This window comes from Gopherus evgoodei, chromosome 4 (assembly GCF_007399415.2).
Source record: "Gopherus evgoodei ecotype Sinaloan lineage chromosome 4, rGopEvg1_v1.p, whole genome shotgun sequence".
Lineage (NCBI taxonomy): Eukaryota > Metazoa > Chordata > Testudines > Testudinidae > Gopherus > Gopherus evgoodei.
In genome coordinates this window covers 115,808,567-115,827,930 of record NC_044325.1, presented here as the reverse complement: position 1 = coordinate 115,827,930, position 19,364 = coordinate 115,808,567, and the positions used below count along the sequence as shown (strand labels likewise).

The following is a 19,364-nucleotide window of genomic DNA, read 5'->3' as shown; positions in this document are numbered from 1 at the left end:
ATCCCCAACGGACTCTCAAGAGGCACGCTAGTCCCTTGACCCATGGTGTCTGACAGGAGCCCTCCAACTGGCGTTTACCCTGCTGTCCAATACACGACCCCTCAATATTGAATTGGCTAGGAGAAATCTCCTGTGGCGCCTTGCCAATTCATATATGAGTGGTCTGACCACTGGACAGAGGTACCGCACCAGAAGGAATCCCGGACGAGCCCCCAAATTGTTAGGTAATAAAGCAAGTCCTCACTCACCTCTCCAGCACCCGAGTTCGTGCGGAGTTGGTATGGGCACACAATTCTGTCAGAGACCAGACACTAATGCGTTGATCAACGGGCTCACACTACCCCAAAAGCTTTAGAATAAGTGTGGCGCCTTTATTAGGGGTGAGCATCAATATTTATACACAGAAGTAAACAAAGTGATTAATAAAAGATAATGGTCATGCATAATCAATCAAGATTTTACAGGAAGAGCAAGTTTAACAAGTAAATGCATAGAGATAAAGGCTAATGGCTACTTGAGGAAGGGGGTGTCATGAGTAGTTTGCAGGTCAGTGCTTTGTTCAAAAAAAGGTTCAGAAAGGATTATGCAGAGACGGCCAGTCTGGGTGTTTTTTGGCTCCAAAGTTCACCAAAAGTTTAGACCCAACAGTGTTACAGTAACACCTAGAGGCCACAGTGAAACTCAGGGCCCCATTGTGCTAGGCTTAGTATACACTCACACACACAGAGTAAGAGTTTACAATCTCAGTAGACAAGACAGACAAATGCTGAGAGGGGAAACAGAGATATTGAGCATGACTTGCCCAAGGTGTCACAGCAGGACTGTGGCAAAACCAGGAATAGAGCCATGGTCTCCTGACTCCCAGACCAGTGCAATAGCTACTAAACTTCAACACCCCTCTTCAAATGATACCCTCCTCCAGGCAGCCCAGAACCATGAGCCACTGTGTTACTCCTCTGCCTTAGCCAGGGTGTGCTTTGTGGGGAGTTACTGTGTCACACCAGTCTGTCCTCTTCACCCGCAAGCTCCTTGAGACTCTGCCAGTTTTAACCTTGCTTTGCAGATAGCAGTCAGTGCACCCCAGTAACTGAATTCCTCAGAGACTTCTGTCATTTCCAGTCCCTCTCACTAGATACTCAGAAATTATTACGTTTGCTGCCCTGAAAGAGGCGATGTACACACCAGTCTGCTAGATTAGCTAAGGAGTCTCTCTATATTTAATATAACAGCACTAAGATAGCTTAGAGTAAAACTAAGAATAAGTTTATTAATAAAGAACAGAGATTTAATTGATTCCAGCCAAGAATAAAAGAGAGCAAAAAGGGTTACAAATATTACCTCTTTTCTAGAGCCTAAAATGTAATTCCTTAAAAGTTATACCTTTGCTTAAAATGGTTTGTCACTTACAGCAAGTTATCAGCAGTTTCTGCTCTTCAGGCCAAGAAGATTCACCATTCACAGGCTTTGGCTACACTGGTGCTTTACAGCACTGCACCTTTCTCGCTCAGGGATGTGAAAAAACACCCCCCTGAGCACAGCAAGTTACAGCGCTGTAAAGCGCCAGTGTAAACAGTGCCCCAGCACTGAGAGCTGTGCTCTCAGTGCTGTAAGCTAATCCCCACGGGGAGGTAGAGTACCTGCAGTGCTGGGAGAGCTCTCTCTGAGCGCTGGCGCCGCAACCACACTTGCAGTTCAAAGCGCTGCCATGGGAGCGCTCCTGCAGCAGCGCTTTGAAGTTGCAAGTGTAGCCATACCCACAGGCTCAGAGGTTGCTGTTCCCCTAGTGATGGATAACTAGAATGTCTTTTTGTTCCCTTTACATTTTCTGTTGTTCATTGTCTTTGTCTCAAGAGCCAGGAAGACTTCTTGGGCATGCAGACTTTGCTCACTAAACTGTTTCCTCCTCCTCCTCCTCCACTTGATTGCATTGTTTACCTTTTGTGTAAATGTACTTTCATTGTTCTCTGCCTGTAATCAAGCCAGTCAGACAGTGAAATCCCCATGCCTTTGGCTAGGGGAGACTTGCTGTATACACTGCCTCCAAAACACATTTGAAGAATGTGTTTCTAGCATACCCACACCCAATTCTTTATATACAATCTCTACCTACGTCATGCAGTGATTTTTGGGATCAGCGTGTTACCAGTTTACATCTGGTACCTTACGTGGACACCATTTAATATTATGTCATCACAGGGTGTTGGGGGTAATGAGTGTGTCAGGCCTGAGACTATTTATGTTATAGTGGGGCCTTTGCCAGTGAGCATTGAGGGGCTCTTAGGGTCACATCCAGTTTCCTGCTCAAGCTTATCTCTCCCAGTGATACCTCATCCTGGGGCATCCAACTGATTCCTGGGAAGGGAAGGAAAGGCCTGCCTTTCCCCCCCCTTCTCTTTATTAGTTGCTGTACATACGTTATAAGGATACACTGTAAAATGCTGTATGGGGTGAGGACACCCTGCTGCGCCTCTCAGGAATCTCTTTCTCCTGATATGTGGCAGGCAGAAAAGCAATTCCCTGATACCGTTTCCATTGAGTGTTCAGCATAGGCCTTGGCTTCAGAGGGAATTGAGAGAGAGACCCCCACACAAACACACCCCTTCCTGGAGGCACCTCACTAGGGGTAGGATGCTGATGAGGACAAAGAAACAAAACGCTCCTCCTCGCTACAGGTCGTTGTCATAGCAGCTTGGATTTTGGGAGAGTGTAGGGGAAATGTAATGCTGGTGGAAGTAAATCACTGGTAGCTTGATCCAAGAATAGCTGGGATAATTGCTCAGCAAGCTTCCCTCTCACATAGATCTGCCTTCACCAAACCTTAACCCACTACCCCCGTGCTATTTCATTCCTGCATCCCCTTATGCAGCTCGGCCAGTTCACCTCAGCTTTGACTCCGCTTCATCTCTTTACTCTTTCTAGTTTCTCACCGTCTCCTCCCCCGCACCCCCCCCCCCCAGTGCTATTACATCTCAATCCCAAAGCCTGCTGCTCCTCCTCCTGTTTTTGGTTTGGATCTTCTCCTGGGGGAAAATAGCCACTTGTGTTGCCTCATATCCTACTGTTGGGTGGATTCACGATGTGACTAAATATCTACTAGGGACTAAGACATATTTCCATCACTGATTTTAGTGGACACTTACATCAGGTTGCTGTATGTGAAAGACCAATACACCAACCTGCTGTGGTTGTTCTTTCTAACTAAAGCTGATGCAGTATCAGGTGACTGCATAACATGGTTCTTTGTGGGGGAAAGAAAATGTTGCAGGGGGCATCTATATCCTGGGATCCTATGAGGGAAAGGAGTGGGCTCCAGAGTTGGGTGCTGGATGGCTCAGGGGATTAGCAAGGGTCTGTTGCAGACCTTTCACATCTAGGTTGCTAGTTCAAATCTTACACATCTTGGCATCAGCTGTTACAATTCCCTGGATATTCAGTGAAATGAGTTTGTTGATCTCAGGAGCATTCGCATCGCAATTTGCACCCCATGGCCCCTTTCCTGGCAGTCTTAGGGAACAGGCCAAGGACAGCTTAGGCCCTAGAGACTGAATTTTGCGCACAGACTGGCTAACCTAGTAAGGAGGGCTTTAAACTAGGTTCGACGGGGACAGGTGAGCAAAGCCCACAGGTAAGTGGGGAACAAGACCTGGGAGATGGGTTGGAAACAGGAGGGAGCACGGGCTATAATGGCAAAGAGAAAGGAGGGTCAGGGCAAAGCTGGGAGGCAAGATCAAACCAGTATCTAAGATGGCTATATACAAATGCAAGAAGTATGGATAATAAGCAGGAAGAACTGGAAGTGCTAATAAATAAATACAACTATGACATTGTTGGCATTACTGAAACTTGGTGGGATAATACACATGACTGGAATGTTGGTGTGGATGGGTGTAGTTTGCTCAGGAAGGATAGACGGGAAAAAGGGAGGAGGTGTTGCCTTATATATTAAAAATGTACACACTTGGACTGAGGTAGAGATGGACATAGGAGATGGGAGTGTTGAGAGTCTCTGGGTTAGGCTAAAAGGGGTAAAAAACACGGGTGATGTCGTGCTGGGAGTCTACTACAGGCCACCTAATCAGGTGGAAGAGGTGGATGAAACTTTTTTCAAACAACTAACAAAATCATCCAAAGCCCAAGATTTGGTGGAGATGGGGGACTTCAACTATCCAGATACTTGTTGGGAAAATAACACCGCAAGGCACAGACTATCCAATAAGTTCCTGGACTGCATTGCAGACAACTTTTTATTTCAGAAAGTTGAAAAAGCTACTAGGGGGGAAGCTGTTCTAGACTTGATTTTAACAAATAGGGAAGAACTCGTTGAGAATTTGAAAGCAGAAGGAAGCTTGGGTGAAAGTGATCATGAAATCAGAGAGTTTGCCATTCTAAGGAAGGGTAGAAGGGAGTACAGCAAAATAGAGACAATGGATTTCAGGAAGGCAGATTTTGGTAAGCTCAGAGAGCTGATAGGTAAGGTCCCATGGGAATCAAGACTGAGGGGAAAAACAACTGAGGAGAGTTGGCAGTTTTTCAAAGGGACGCTATTAAGGGCCCAAAAGCAAGCTATTCCGATGGTTAGGTAAGATAGAAAATGTGGCAAAAGACCACCTTGGCTTAACCACGAGATCTTGCGTGACCTACAAAATAAAAAGGCGTCATATAAAAAATGGAAACTAGGTCAGATTACAAAGGACGAATATAGGCAAATAACACAGGAATGCAGAGGCAAGATTAGAAAGGAAAAGGCACAAAATGAGCTCAAACTAGCTATGGGAATAAAGGGAAACAAGAAGACTTTTTATCAATACATTAGAAGCAAGAGGAAGACCAAGGACAGGGTAGGCCCACTGCTCAGTGAGGAGGGGCAAACAGTAACGGGAGACTTGGAAATGGCAGAGATGCTTAATGACTTCTTTGTTTCGGTCTTCACTGAGAAGTCTGAAGGAATGTCTAATATAGTGAATGCTTACGGGAAGAGGGTAGGTTTAGAAGATAAAATAAAAAAAGAGCAAGTAAAAAATCACTTAGAAAAGTTAGTTGCCTGCAAGTCACCAAAGCCTGATGAAATGCATCCTAGAATACTCAAGGAGTTAATAGAGGAGGTATCTGAGCCTCTAGCTATTATCTTTGGGAAATCATGGGAGACGGGGGAGATTCCAGAAGACTGGAAGGGGACAAATATAGTGCCCATCTATAAAAAGGGAAATAAAAACAACCCAGGAAACTACAGACCAGTTAGTTTAACTTCTGTGCCAGGGAAGATAATGGAGCAGATAATTAAAGAAATCATCTGCAAACACTTGGAAGGTGGTAAGGTGATAGGGAATAGCCAGCATGGATTTGTAAAGAACAAATCATATCAAACTAATCTGATAGCATTCTTTGATAGGATAACGAGCCTTGTGGATAAGGGAGAAGCGGTGGATGTGATATACCTAGACTTTAGTAAGGCATTTGATATGGTCTCGCATGATATTCTTATAGATAAACTAGGAAAGTACAATTTAGATGGGGCTACTATAAGGTGGGTGCATAACTGGCTGGATAACCGTACTCAGAGAGTGGTTATTAATGGCTCCCAATCCTGCTGGAAAGGTATAACAAGTGGGGTTCCGTAGGGGTCTGTTTTGGGACCGGCTCTGTTGAATATCTTCATCAACGATTTAGATGTTGGCATAGAAAGTACGCTTATTAAGTTTGCGGACGATACCAAACTGGGAGGGATTGCAACTGCTTTGGAGGACAGGGTCAAAATTCAAAACGATCTGGACAAATTGGAGAAATGTTCTGAGGTAAACAGGATGAAGTTCAATAAGATAAATGCAAAGTGCTCCACTTAGGAAGGAACAATCAGTTTCACACATACAGAATGGGAGGAGACTGTCTAGGAAGGAGTATGGCAGAAAGAGATCTAAGGGTCATAGTGGACCACAAGTTTAATATGAGTCAACAGTGTGATACTGTTGCAAAAAAAGCAAACGTGATTCTGGGATGCATTAACAGGCGTGTTGTAAACAAGACACGAGATGTCATTCTTCCGCTCCACTCTGCGCTGGTTAGGCCTCAACTGGAGTATTGTGTCCAGTTCTGGGCACCGCATTTCAAGAAATACATGGAGAAATTGGAGAGGGTCCAGAGAAGAGCAACAAGAATGATTAAAGGTCTTGAGAACATGACCTATGAAAGAAGGCTGAAAGAATTGGGTTTGTTTAGTTTGGAAAAGAGAAGACTGAGAGGGGACATGATAGCAGTTTTCAGGTATCTAAAAGGGTGTCATCAGGAGGAGGGAGAAAACTTGTTCACCTTAGCCTCCAATGATAGAACAAGAAGCAATGGGCTTAAACTGCAGCAAGGGAGATTTAGGTTGGACATTAGGAAAAAGTTCCTAACTGTCAGGGTAGTTAAACACTGGAATAGATTGCCTATGGAAGTTGTGGAATCTCCATCTCTGGAGATATTTAAGAGTAGGTTAGATAAATGTCTATTAGGGATGGTCTAGACAGTATTTGTTCCTGGCATGAGGGCAGGGGACTGGACTCGATGACCTCTCGAGGTCCCTTCCAGTCCTAGAGTCTGAGTCTATAATTACCTAGAGATTGTCTAGGCAGGTGTAGGCTGAGGCACACGGATAGCACAGTGTGTAGAAACTAGCCTTGCTGTTGCTGCTGTAAGTGTTCTGTGGCTAAACAAAGATTTTAGGACTTAAAATTTTTCACCTTCCAAGAACCTGAAATTCAAAGGAACATTGTTTGAAAGGAGGGAAAAAACCCTCTGATATTACAAGGCTATTCAGAGTGGATCCACTCCCCCGTGCTTTCATTCAGCCATCTGGTAATTAATCTTCTCTAAGGGCATGTTTACACTGGCAGAGTTACAGTGCCGGGAGTTACAGCGCCGCTTAGAGAGTGCTGAAGGGAAACTGGTATTTGTGTGATCACACCGTCAGCTGCCTGTGATATAGCGTGTTCACACTTGCGGCACTTGCAGCGGTATTTGGAGCAGTGCATTCTGGGCAGCTATCCCACAGGGAATCTTTCTCTTCTGCCGCTAAGAATTGTGTGAAGATGGAGGGGGTCACAGGGCATCCTGGGTCCTGTCCCAGTGCCCCCTGGTGCATTGCTTCTTATCCCAGTAATCCCTGTGCTTCCGTCTGCATTTGGCGCCATCTTTCAGCGGTGTCTGTATTGCGTGCCCTGCCTCTTCGGGCTGCAGGAATGGATCCCAAGCTGTTGACCAGTGTGCTGCTTGCTCTAACCAACATGTCATGAGTGGCAGTGAAGTTATTCTTTAAACTACAAAGGCAAGAGGAATATGACTTTGATCTTGTCACACATAGTAGCTACAACTCAAGATTGATTGTGGCGTTCACGGAGGAGCTGACCACAGTGGAACACCACTTTTGGGCTCGGGAAACAAGCACTGAGTGGTGGGATTGCATCATCATGCACATCTGGGATGATGAGCAGTGGCTGCAGAACTTTCAGATGAGGAAAACCACATTAATGGGACTGTGATGAGCTCGCCCCAGCCCTGCAGTGCAAGGACAGAAGAGTGAGAGCTGCCCTGTCGTTGGAGAAGCGTGTGGCGATTGCACTGTGGAAGCTGGCTACTGCAGACTGCTACTGATCGGTCGCTAATCAGTTCAGAATGGAAAAGTCTATCGTTGGACTCATGTTGACAGAAGTCTGCAAGTCCTTTAATCCCATCCTGCTCTGAAAGACTGTGATTCTGGGCATCGTGCATGACATTGTAGATGGTTTTGCACAAATGGGCTTCCCTAACTGTGGACAGTATCAGAGGGGTAGCCGTGTTAGTCTGGATCTGTAAAAGCAGCAAAGAGTCCTGTGGCACCTTATAGACTAACAGACGTTTTGGAGCATGAGCTTTCGTGGGTGAATACCCACTTCGTCAGATGCAAGATGCCACAGGATTCTTTGTTGCCCTAACTGTGGAGGGGCAATAGATGGCAGGCATATTCCAGTTTTGGCACTAGGCCACCAAGTACATTAATCGGAAGGGGTTTTTCTCCCATGGTTCTCCAGGTGCTTGTGGATCACCGTGCATTTCACAGGCATTAATGCAGCCTGGTCTGGAAAGGTGCATGACACCCACACCTTTCGGAACACTGGCCTGTGCAGGAAGCTGCAAGCAGGGACTTTCTTCCTGGCCCAGAAGATCATCATAGGGGAAGTCAAAATGCCCATTGCAATCCTGGGAGACCCCACCTACCCTTAATGCCGTGACTTATGAAGCCATACACAGAGCAACTTGACAGCAGCGAGGCGCAGTTCAACAGCAGGCTGAGCAAGTGCAGAATGACTGGAGTGTGCTTTTGGCCGTTTAAAAGCCTGCTGGCGCTGCCTGTATAGGAATCTGGATCTGGCTGATGACAGTATTCCTATGCTTAATAATGTGCTGTACACTCCATAACTGTGGAGGGAAGGGTGAAAGCTTCACTCAGGGCTGGAGGCTTAGCGCCTGGAAACTGAGTTTGAACAGCCAGAGACCAGGGCTATTAGATGGGCACAGCGCGGGGCCATAAGGATCAGGGATGCCTTAAAGCAGCAATTTAAAGCTGAAAACCACTCATATTTGTTGCTATGCTCAGGACTGCAGTGCTTGTAATGCTAGGATGTGACTGGTGCACATGATGCAATAAGGGAGTTTAACATAATTGTATGTTGCTTTGCAGGGCTCTTTATTCTATTAATTGAAAGCAAAAAGATTGTTTTCAAACCAACACAATTCTTTTATTAGAAAGCAGCAACCGGAGGAGAGAGTCAAGCCAAAAAGAAATCAGCAGTGAGGGGCATGGGAGAAGGGAAGGTGTCAGGAGGAGGTAGGGCCCCAGGATGGCTAAAGATTTGTGTGTGTCCAGGGATCATATCCAGCCTCCTCCTGTGGAGTACAATGCAGCAGGTACTGTGCTTCAATAGGACCAAACTGCAGAGGGATGGGTGTTGAGTGCAGTGGATAGTGGGAGTCCGCAGTGCTGGACTGTGCTGGGGGGAGGAGTGAAATGCTGCCAGACTGGAGCCAGGAGGTTGGTAAGAGTGTGTTGGCGGTGTCTGAGGGGTGCATGGGAAAGAGATTTGCTATAGTGGCTGCAGGGGAGGGCGAGCGTGGAGCTGCTTGGTTTGCAGTGCTAGTAGGGCCTGGAGCGTGTCTGCTTGATGCTCCATAACCTTTAAGAGCCCCTCCATGGCTTCATTCTGGCATGCTGCGATCGCCTTTCGGTCCCTTTTCTCACTGTCCCACCGCTCCTTCAATTCCTGTTTCTTGGTGGCGGAGTGCATCATAACATCATGCAGAAAGTCCTCCTTAGTTCTTCTTGTCCGTTTTCTAATTCTTCACAGCCGTTCAGCTGCCGATAACAAAGAGGGAGGCTGGGCTCCCATGGTTATCTCTGTGAAGTTTAAACGCAACATTTTACAGAAGCAGTATTGTTTGCAACACAGAGAACACTGATTCAGGGATTTAAAACAGTCAGTTCTCACACACCTGTCACTAACTGGCTGACCCCAGGCAAGCACACATAAGCCACAAGACCCCCGAAATGGTGAGTAGCCTCAGGAGCAGAGAAAATCACTCTTCCCGGACCCTGCTGTACACTGGGCACATGGCTCTTGGGGAGAACCAGCACTGTATGGGGGGCCTGATAATCATTCCTTTGCCCACACATTCCACAGGATGTGATCATTATGGAAGATATCTTGCTGCTCAGGGTGAGCAGGGAATCAAGGGAGGGTCTTCTCTAAGACTGTGACATCTACCTTGGCCCTTATGTGGTTTGCCTGTGTACAGCAATTGTTCCCACCCCCTTGTGATGGCACAGTGGCACAGGAAAGTTACTGTTAATGGGGCAAGAAACAAAGCAGCTCTGCTGGAGAACCTGTGGCAGTGGATTGCCCAGTATCTCCATGAGAGTTTCCTGGAGATCTCTGACGGAGATTCCCGTGAAGGGAGGGAGTCAATCAACAGCCTGTTCTTCTGCTCAGACTAGGCGTGTGGTGGGAGAAAAGCCTGCTTTCCGCAACCCTCCTTCCCCCAACAAATTGCTTCAGCAATTCCCAAAATCAAATCCACTTACCAGGGGCCTCCTCTCCTGTTTTTTGCTTCTCCAACATCTGACAGCTGTGACTGGCTAGCCTCTGGGGTACAAATGAGCTCCTGGCTGCATGCATCTCTGACCTCCGAGTCATCCTCTGCTTCTGGGTCCCCCCCACATCCTTGTCCAAGATTTCCTCCTCCTGGCTTGGTCCACTTTCGACTGGCACGTGAGCCACCGAAGTATCCACAGTGGTCTTCGCAGTGGAGGTAGGGTTGCCGCCGAGTATTGCATCCAGCTCTTCGTAGAACTGGCAGCTCGTGAGCACAGCACCGGAGTGGCAGTTTGCCTCCCACACCTTGTGGTAGGCGTTCTGCAGCTCCTTCATTTTGACCCTGCACTGCAATGTGTCCTGGTCATGGCCCCTTTCTGTCATGCATTGTGAAATCTGTCCATAGGTATCAATTCCTCTGGCTGGAGCACAGCTGGGACTCCACAGCCTCCTGTCCCCAAATGCTCATGAGATCTAGCAACTCGGCATTGCTCCAAGTGGGGAATTGCCTGGTGCATGGAGCAGACATGGCCACCTGGAAAGATGCACTGAGACCACTGCATGCGTCACCGAGCAAACAGGAAGGGGACTTTCAAAATTCCAAAGGAATTTACAGGGTGGGGATGACGGTTGGTCACCTGAGGGGAAGGCAGTAGAGTTCAAACTGATGACCAGAGAGGTGAGATCAGGCATTGTGAGACACCTCCTGGGGGCCAATCGCAGTGCTGTAATCGACCAGGGTGTCTACATTGGCACTGCAGCGCTGTAGCCCCGGCACAGACAGCTCTACGCCTTTCGTCGGGGTGGCTTTTTTATAGCACCACGACTGTGTAGTTTCTGTGCACTAAGTGGCTTGGCAGTGTGTACACCTCAGGAGTTACAGCGCAGAAAGCTGCTTTACTGCGCAGAAACTTACCAGTGTAGACAGTGGAGTTGGCCAGAGGCCAGGAGAAAAGAACCTGGTGGTTATTCTCCCTTATAAATACCTTATTCTCCCTTATAAATACCTTAATCTCAGAGCCACTCCCCTCTCATATGAAGTGACCTTCTCTTGCCAACTATGGTGTCAGATCCTCTTCTAGGGGAAAATGTTTTCTTGTGAAATCAAGACAGGCAGGGGCAGATCAGCTTTGCGGATGGACGCATTCCCATTGCTGCCTTCCTATGGGTCTGATTTGCTGGCTCCTAAAGCATGGGCCTATCCTGGATGTTTGCTGACCGGAGAAAAGCAAAGGGAAATTTCTCCCTGCAGTGGGCTGACCTGCCTTTCCTAAGGGCTTGTCTACATGTACAGCTCGAGAGCTGCACCGCTGTAGCGCTTTAGTGAACACACAACTGTGCTGATAGGAGAGCTTCTTCCATCAGCATAGTCAATCCACCGCCATGAGAGGCAGGAGAAACCCTCCTGTTGACACAACACTGTCTACACCAGGGGTTAGGTCACTATAATTGCATTGCTTGGGGGGTGCAATGACCAGCAGAACATATGAAACCAATTTGTATGTGCTTCTCCCTCCTAGTACTTGTTAAAATTGACCTTGGGAGCCAGAGCTGGCTCTTGGAAAGGGCTTAGGGCCTTCATCATCTATAGGAGAAGCAGGCTGGCCCAGAGCTGGAAAGGGATAACATACATTTAGTAAAGCTATATTTTAGTCATGGGTGTTTTTTAGTAAAACTCATGGACAGGTCATGGACAGTTTTTAAAAAATAAATAAAATTCATGGCCCATGATCTGTCCATGACTTTTACTATACCCCTGACTAAATCTTGTGCCCTCTGGGTGGAGGGGAAGGCGGCCCAGAAGCACCACGGGCACTCTTGCAGACAGGGCGACCCATGATCTCTGCTGGTGCTGGGGGGTTGGGGTTGGCAGGGCTGGCAGGATCCCTACCTGGTTCTGCGCAGCTCCCTGGAAGCAGGGACATGTCCCTCGGCTCCTAGGCACAGGGGCAGTCAGGGGGTTCCATGCATTGCCCCTGCCCTGAGCACTGGCTCTGCAGCTCCCATTGGCCGCGGTTGTGGGTGGAGGCAGTGTGCAGAGCCCCTGGTCCCGCCACCTAGGAGCTCAGGGACACGTCGCTGCTTCCAGCAGCCCCCCGAGGTGAGCACCGCCTGGAGCCCTTGCCCCAACCCCCTGCCCCAGCCCTGAACCCCCTTTTGCACCCAAACTCTTGCTGCTGTTGGGGAGGAGGGGCACAGTGGCCCAAGACTGCCCCGAGCTGCTCAGGCAGCCCCCTGGACAGCTGCACTGGACACTTCAGAAGTGTCAGAGGTTTGGGAAAATCACAGAATCAGTGACCTCCATGACAGGCTCAGAGCCTTAACAATTAGCCATTGGAACCCATTGCAATAGGATATCTCTTGGGTCAAATGCTTTGCAGGATTCCAAAAAAGGATTCAATGTTTGTTTGGCTAACAAGTCCAGAGTTATAATAGGCAGGAGTTCAGAAGGGTTATACATTTTCCTGCTTAAAGGTTTACGGCAACCTGTATTAAATTACAGAGGTTAGGAGGGAACTTTTCTAGGGGTCAGATATCCCATAATTGCGAACTGCAGGATTTCTTGCTCCTTCCTCTGAAGCAGCTGGTGCTGCCTACTGTTGGAGACAGGATACTGGACTCAATCGGCCAGGGGTCTGATCCAGTCTGGTGATCCCCAAGAGAAGTGTTGACATAAAGGATTTAGGCTCAGGCAGAAGGGAAAGTAGTTGGTACAATAGTTCCGGCTGGAGACGGTTGTTGAATGTAAGGAAGAATTCCCAGGAAGGGACTGAGTCATCTGGCCACTGTCTAGGATGGGAGGATTCTTATCCTGAGGGTGAATCACACTTGTATAGTGCTTACTCCTTCAGGTCCACAAAATTCCTCTCCGTTCCCTGACATTCTTATGGAGTGATTCCTGTTTCATCTGGTGAGAGGGTGTGGTTTTGAACAGGCATGGGACTTACGTTTCCTTTGTTCAAATAGGGGAAAAAATGAAAAGTGGGGAGGAGCATGTGTCCATTTTCTTCCTGAGATGTTTCCTTAGTGATGTTTGGGGTTGCTATTACAGTAGGCAATACACTGCCCTAGTCAGGATTAGAGTCCCATTGTGCTCGGTGCTGTCAAACGTGGGTTGCCTGGTCCCTACCCCAAAGACAGTGCGGTCCAATTGCAGATGAGCCATAAGAAATGTGCCTAACAAATGTAAGGAGGAGTGGATGGGGGATAACACAATAAAATGAGATGATTACACAGCCTCTCTCTGATTCTGTCAGGAGGGATAGAATGCAATCAGGATGCAGGAGTTTTCATTTTACAGCTCTTTCTGGAGTCTCATCAGTCACCATGCTGGGGTTCCTTGGTTGGGCACCTCAGCACAGACTTTGAGGAGCTATTGCTGTTTGCAAGAGGAGAGCAGTGATGCCTCCTTTGGGGGAGATGGGAAAACTAACAGGCTTTTCTTCTTGTATCACATTTCAGAGACCTGCTGAGCCGGGAAGATGCGTGAGTACACGGAAAAGAAGGAGACGTGCGGCACTATCTGCCTCAAATACCTGCTCTTCATCTTTAACTTCTTCTTCTGGGTAATGTGCCAGCTCCCCCAACGCATTTGTGTGCCTCACCACATCCCTCGTTGAGGGCTACATCTGTTGTTTCAGTGGCCAGTGGGGTGGAATGGATAGCATGGGTGAAATCTTGGCCCCACTGAAGACAATGGCAAAAATGCTCCTTGACTTCAGTGAGTCCCAGATTTCACCTCAGGTATCTAACTAGACCCAAGCTGCCAACACAGGGTGGAAGGACTATAACCTGTCTGACCAGGAGTAGGCCCTGAAATGATCACATATCAACAGCCGTGGGTGGCCTGAAAAAGTGCTGTTTTGCCCACTTCAGGGGAGGGTGATCCAGGGCACAATTCTTAAGGCATCAGATACTCCAGGGTAGCCCATAGACAAAGGACATCTTTCAGTTCCTCTCTCGTTCTGCCCCATGGCATAGCACAGACTGGCAGTGGAATGAAGATGGCTAGGCTGGGATTATGGGGGTTGTCGCTGCGGTTATGTCTACACTAGAGTTTTTACCAAGGGACCAGCCTATTGTCAGCTACAGACATTTGTGGGCTAGAAGAAGCGACTGGGGAGGGTCCAGACTAGCCTTTACAGAGGAATGAATTATGAACTGCCTCAGTGAATTGGCACCCAGATAAAAACCTCTAGGGAACACAAGGCCCATAAAGAGGAAGGGAAGCCGGAAGGAGAGAAGTTGGCTCATCCAATGTGCCCCTACTGCGGGGGTATTCTTGTGCTAATGTTCATTCTCACTGGAGTTTAGCTAACCAGAGTTCCCACTTTTTATAGCCTTGCCCCTCAGTGGTTCTGTCCCGGAGGGAGGTAGACACAGCTGTTGTTTCGAAGCAGTCAGTATCACTCCTGGATCAGCCAGCAAGGGTGTAAAGCAAAGCGTACCCTCCCTCTCCTCTTCTCCATTCCCTAGCATCTAGTCAGCTCTCAAGCAATCATGAAAGCCAAGAGCCTGGTTAAGGTTGGAAACTTAGAACTCCAGTTACGAAGTTCCCCGCCTGGCGTGAGCAAACCTCCAGCCAGCTGTCAACCCCTTCCAGCTGGAATACTGTGTCTTGACTCCCTGGAACCTCCCAGGGCCCTTGAGAGACTGGGGAGAGAGGAAGGATCGGCTTCATTTAAAGCCTGATCAGAGCCCACTGAAATCAGTGGCAGTCTTTCCCTTGAATAGGTTTTTGATCAGGCTCTCTGTCAGCGAGCTGAAATCTGATCCATGTGGCCCAGCAGGGGATGCCACTCCTGAAAGGGAGGAAGTGCCTACCTCAGATTCATCTGACCTGCTTGCTTCTCTCTTTCTTTATTAAGTTGGCAGGTGGGGCGGTGATGGCGGTAGGTATCTGGACTCTGGCTGAGAAGAGCGACTACATCAGTCTCCTGTCCTCCAACACGTATATGGCGACTGCCTACATCCTGGTGGTGGCGGGGATCGTCGTCATGATTACTGGCATCCTCGGGTGCTGCGCCACTTTCAAAGAGCGGCGGAATCTGCTGAGAGTGGTAGGTTTCCTATTTGCCTTAGGACAGCGCTGGGCACCAAACGTCTTGTGCGTGTTGGGAGAGAGCTGCATCTCTGTTCCTCTGGACCTGGAGAGACGTACCAGAGACTCCCTGACTGGCCCACTCTCCCTGTTTGGGGTGGATGGTCTCTATTACAGAGGAGACTTTCCTTTCTTTCTGTCCCTCTCAGAGAATGTATTGGTTTCTGTGTGTTTCAGAAGGTGCTAAATAATAAATATACAGTACTTTTTATCTGAGCATGTCAAAACATTTCCAAGCAGAGGAAGTGTTCAGGCTGGTAGGAAAAAAAAGAGATTAAGTTTGGGAGAGAAGGCAGGGTGGGACATTTAAAACCAACAAACAAGTAATTGTAATTCCACTTGATTCAAAGCAAAAGATTTGTTTTGATTGGTTTGTTGAGCATTGCAAAATTTCAAACAGTACACAGATTTTCACACACACTGTTTATTTATTTATTGGTCAAACAAACAAAAAAATCACTTGACAGTTTTGACCAGCCCTAATAAATCTCAGGTCTGGGCTACACTGCAGACCTATATTGGTGAACAACGTTGCTCAAGGGTGTGAAAAATCCACACCCCAGAGTGACACAGTTATACCAACCAAACCCTCCATGTAGACAGCACTACATCGGCAGGAGAGCTTCTCCTGTCGACATAGCTACTGCCTCTCAGGGAGGTGGATTAGACAGGAGAGCTCTCTCCTATTGGCATAGAGCAGAGGTGGGCAAACTACAGCCGGCCCACAGGGCCGCCTGCCTGGCCCCATAGCTCCTGGCCAGGGAGGCTAGCCCCTGACCCCTCTCCCGCTGTCCCCACTCCCCTGCAGCTACTGCACACTGTGTCACCAGTGCTCTGGCCCGCCGCTCCTACCGGGTGGCGTGGCTGCGAGCTCCTGCTCTCTGAGCAGCATGATAAAGGGGCCGGGGGGTTGGATAAGGGGCAAGAGGTCCCAGGGGACAGTCAGGGGATGTTGGATAGGTGTGGGAATCTGGGGGGGCGGCTGTCGGGGACAGAGGTGTGGCTAGGGTAGGGTAACCAGAGGGCAAGTGTGAAAAATCGGGATGGGAATGGGGGGTAATAGGTACCTATATAAGAAAAAGCCCCGAAAATCAGACTGTCCCTATAAAATCAGGACATCTGGTCACACTAGGCTAGTGGGGCGGTGGGGGCCAGGCTGTTTGCGGTGCACAGCCTTCCCTACCCGGCCCTCCAGACAGTTTCACAACACGGATGTGGCCCTCAGGCCAAAAAGTTTGCCCACCACCGGTTTAGAGCGTCTTCAGTAAAGCACTGCCGCAGCCCAGCTGTGCCGACGCAGTGTTTTAAGCAGACTGCCCTAATTCTCACCTGCTCTCTCTCAAGTCTCCTTTATGGCCCAGAAGGTGGCAGTGGTTCATCAGGCAGCCCATCTGCAGTGGTCAGTGTCGGACTGAAAGCAAAGGGCCCTTAATTGTCATTTCATAGTAGCAAAAGGGGACACTTCCACTTGAGCCTTAACCGTTCCCTCAGTTTTGCAAACGGCTGCTGGCCCGAATGTCCCATCGAGTGGAGTGGAGACTGGGGCGGGGATAGGGAGAGGGGCCACAGTGAACAATAGCGACCATACATACCCTCTGGCTGTGATACCACTTTGTGGGGTCGGGGTGTGAACTGAAAATACAAGGTGGTGGAAAATGCCCTAAAAGGCCTGTGACGAGCTCTCGGGGTCTCTTGTTGGTAGCTCATTCATTTGGTTCTTGAGGGATGGTATTTGGCCCCTGGCCCGCAGCAGTTCGTTTTGGCCCTGGCACAATTATTCACTGCCCTAAAGAGCTCTATTCATCTCTCTTTGTGTGTGTGTCCCCCTCCTCCCTCCCAAAGTTACAGATGAAAATCTGGTGGGTTTTCTTTGTTATTCTGACACAGAAAACTAATAATTGTCTCATGGAAACAAAAGGTGGTTCTCTGTTTTTCTTTCCCGCTCTGAGTGGCTGCCTGTGACAGATCTATTGTCTCTCCTCTCCGCTGGCTTAGTTGATACTAAGTAAACCACAGAAAGAAATATTTTGTGCTGGGCAGGGCTGGGTTGGTCTGGCTGGAGGTTCCTGCCAGCTCTGAGCTCAGCCAGTAATCCCAACATCTTCATAACAAAGACAAAGGCGTCTGTGCCAGCCCATCCCAATTTCTGTCTGTACCAAAGGGCCATGTATATAGCGAGGTGTGCTGCGATGGGGAGTGTCCTGTAATTTTCTGAATCCAGAGGTTCTTTAAAGCAAGTTGCAAGAATAATTTCAGATGGGAGGTGAGGATATATGTGCATGTGGGTGGAGGGGATTGATCCAGGAAGCTATATTCTGGCTTCTTTTATAGCTACTGGTGAGTTTTCACTCCCAGTTCAAGGCTTTCCTCTGTGTTTCATTTCTCATTGCTGATTACCAGGATATTTTTGTGTCTAGAGCATTTTTCTCTTTCGCAGCCAGCCAGATTCACTCAGGGATGCCACAGTGAGCCAAGCACTTGTGACACCACAGTTGCTTCCGTGGGTTCCAGGCCTGCAGCCTGTTGACATCAGTGAGAGACGCTCCCATGAGCAAGAGCTACAGGATCAGGCCCACAGTGATGAACTGTGATGTCATAAAATCTGGCTTGTTATAGTTCACTCTGATTCTGCGTTTCAGGTCCTCTTCCCGCCCCCATCCCACCTCCCCAATGGTGCAGCAGGCCAAGGAATCGTCTGGTCCCTAGCCCAGGCTAGAGCAGTCCCGAGGCCTGCTGTTACTGGAGCTCAGATTCTGTAGCCATTCTAACAATCAATCAGGGTACAGAGATGTTCAGGTTGCACACCCAACACACCCTGGGATGTCCCTATCCTATAGACTGCAAAGGTGTAGGGTTGCCACCTAGGATTCCCTCTTTTCCAAGGAAATGGCCGTTGAGCTAACTTTCATTATGTTTTACACTGCTGGGATAGCATAAAGCAGGGAGAAACGTAACTGAGAATCAGGAACATAATGTATATGTCACTGATGGTGTACACAGCTCATTACAAGCAGTAGAGTGATCATGGGTCTTAACTATTATGTAGAGACAAACATAGTGCACATGATAAAAGTAGGAGCCCATCAGGGGTCACCAAATGAAATTAAGAGGCAGCAGGTTTAAAACAAGCAAACAGAAATATTTCTGTGGAACTCTGCCAGAGGATGTTGTGAAGGCCAAGACTATAACAGGGTTAAAAAAAACTAGATACATTCATGGAGGATTGGTCCATCAGTGGCTATTAGCCATGATGGGCAGGGATGGTGTCCCTAGCCTCTGTTTGCCAGAAGCTGGGAATGGGTGACAGGGGATGGATCTCTTGATGATTACCTGTTCTGTTCATTCCCTCTGGGGCACCAGGCATTGGCCACCGTCGGAAGACAAGATACTGGGCTAGATGGACCTCTGGTCTGACCCAGTATGGCCGCTCTTATGTAGGACAGAAGAGCTGAATATAAAAGATAGCCCTTGTTTTTCCCACATAGATATGCCTCTCTCGAATATTTACATACATTGGGAAAGAGAATTGGTGGAAAGCATTTTGCTGCTATTATTTAGATTACAGCTGTGTTCAGAGGCTACAGCTAGGCTGGTGCCCCATTTACAAGGTGCTGTACGAAGAGTAAGAGACAGTTCCTGCTCCCAGAGAACATGATCTAAATAGATAAGATGTAACAGGTAAATGAAACAACCAGGCAGGGCTAACAATAACAACAAGATGTTTTAGCGCAGGCTAGCTGAGTGCACAGGTGGTAACTGTAGTAACCTTCGCTCTATATAGGCTTTGATAAAACCTGTTTGCTAAAAAGTGGGAAGGCTCTTTAAGATAATATGGTGAGCTGAGGCCCTGTGATACATGCCAGCTGCACTGGAATGCCTTTGACATCAGTGCAGAAAATACCCCGTACGCAGAAAATAGGTGAAGGAAAGAGAAACTTTCCAGTTAATTGGTTGTTTTCTTTCCCCTAATGCAGCAGCCTGACAGCACCATGATGTCAGAGGTATTACGTAACCGGGCTCCCACAAAAGAAAGAAACCTTTTGTTTAGGAGTGTTCCTCTCCTTTTCTGTCACTTTCAGCCTCCCATTAGTGTGGCGCCCAGCCTTTGGTTATCCAGCACTCCATCGGGTGACTCATTCCCATGGTATGAATGGGTACCTTGT

The 19,364-nt window shown here is 48.1% G+C and overlaps 1 protein-coding gene across 2 annotated transcripts in view; it reads left to right on the top strand.

Annotated features, from left to right (window-relative positions):
• CD151 (CD151 molecule (Raph blood group)) overlaps positions 1 to 19,364 on the top strand; it is a 67,354-nt gene that overhangs the window by 33,485 nt on the left and 14,505 nt on the right. For both annotated transcript variants that reach the window (XM_030560662.1, XM_030560661.1), the window contains 2 exons: positions 13,563 to 13,666; positions 14,969 to 15,160. In XM_030560662.1, coding sequence (XP_030416522.1) covers positions 13,583 to 13,666; positions 14,969 to 15,160 — 276 coding nt within the window. In that variant the 5' untranslated portion in view covers positions 13,563 to 13,582. The remainder of the gene's footprint in view (positions 1 to 13,562; positions 13,667 to 14,968; positions 15,161 to 19,364) is intronic.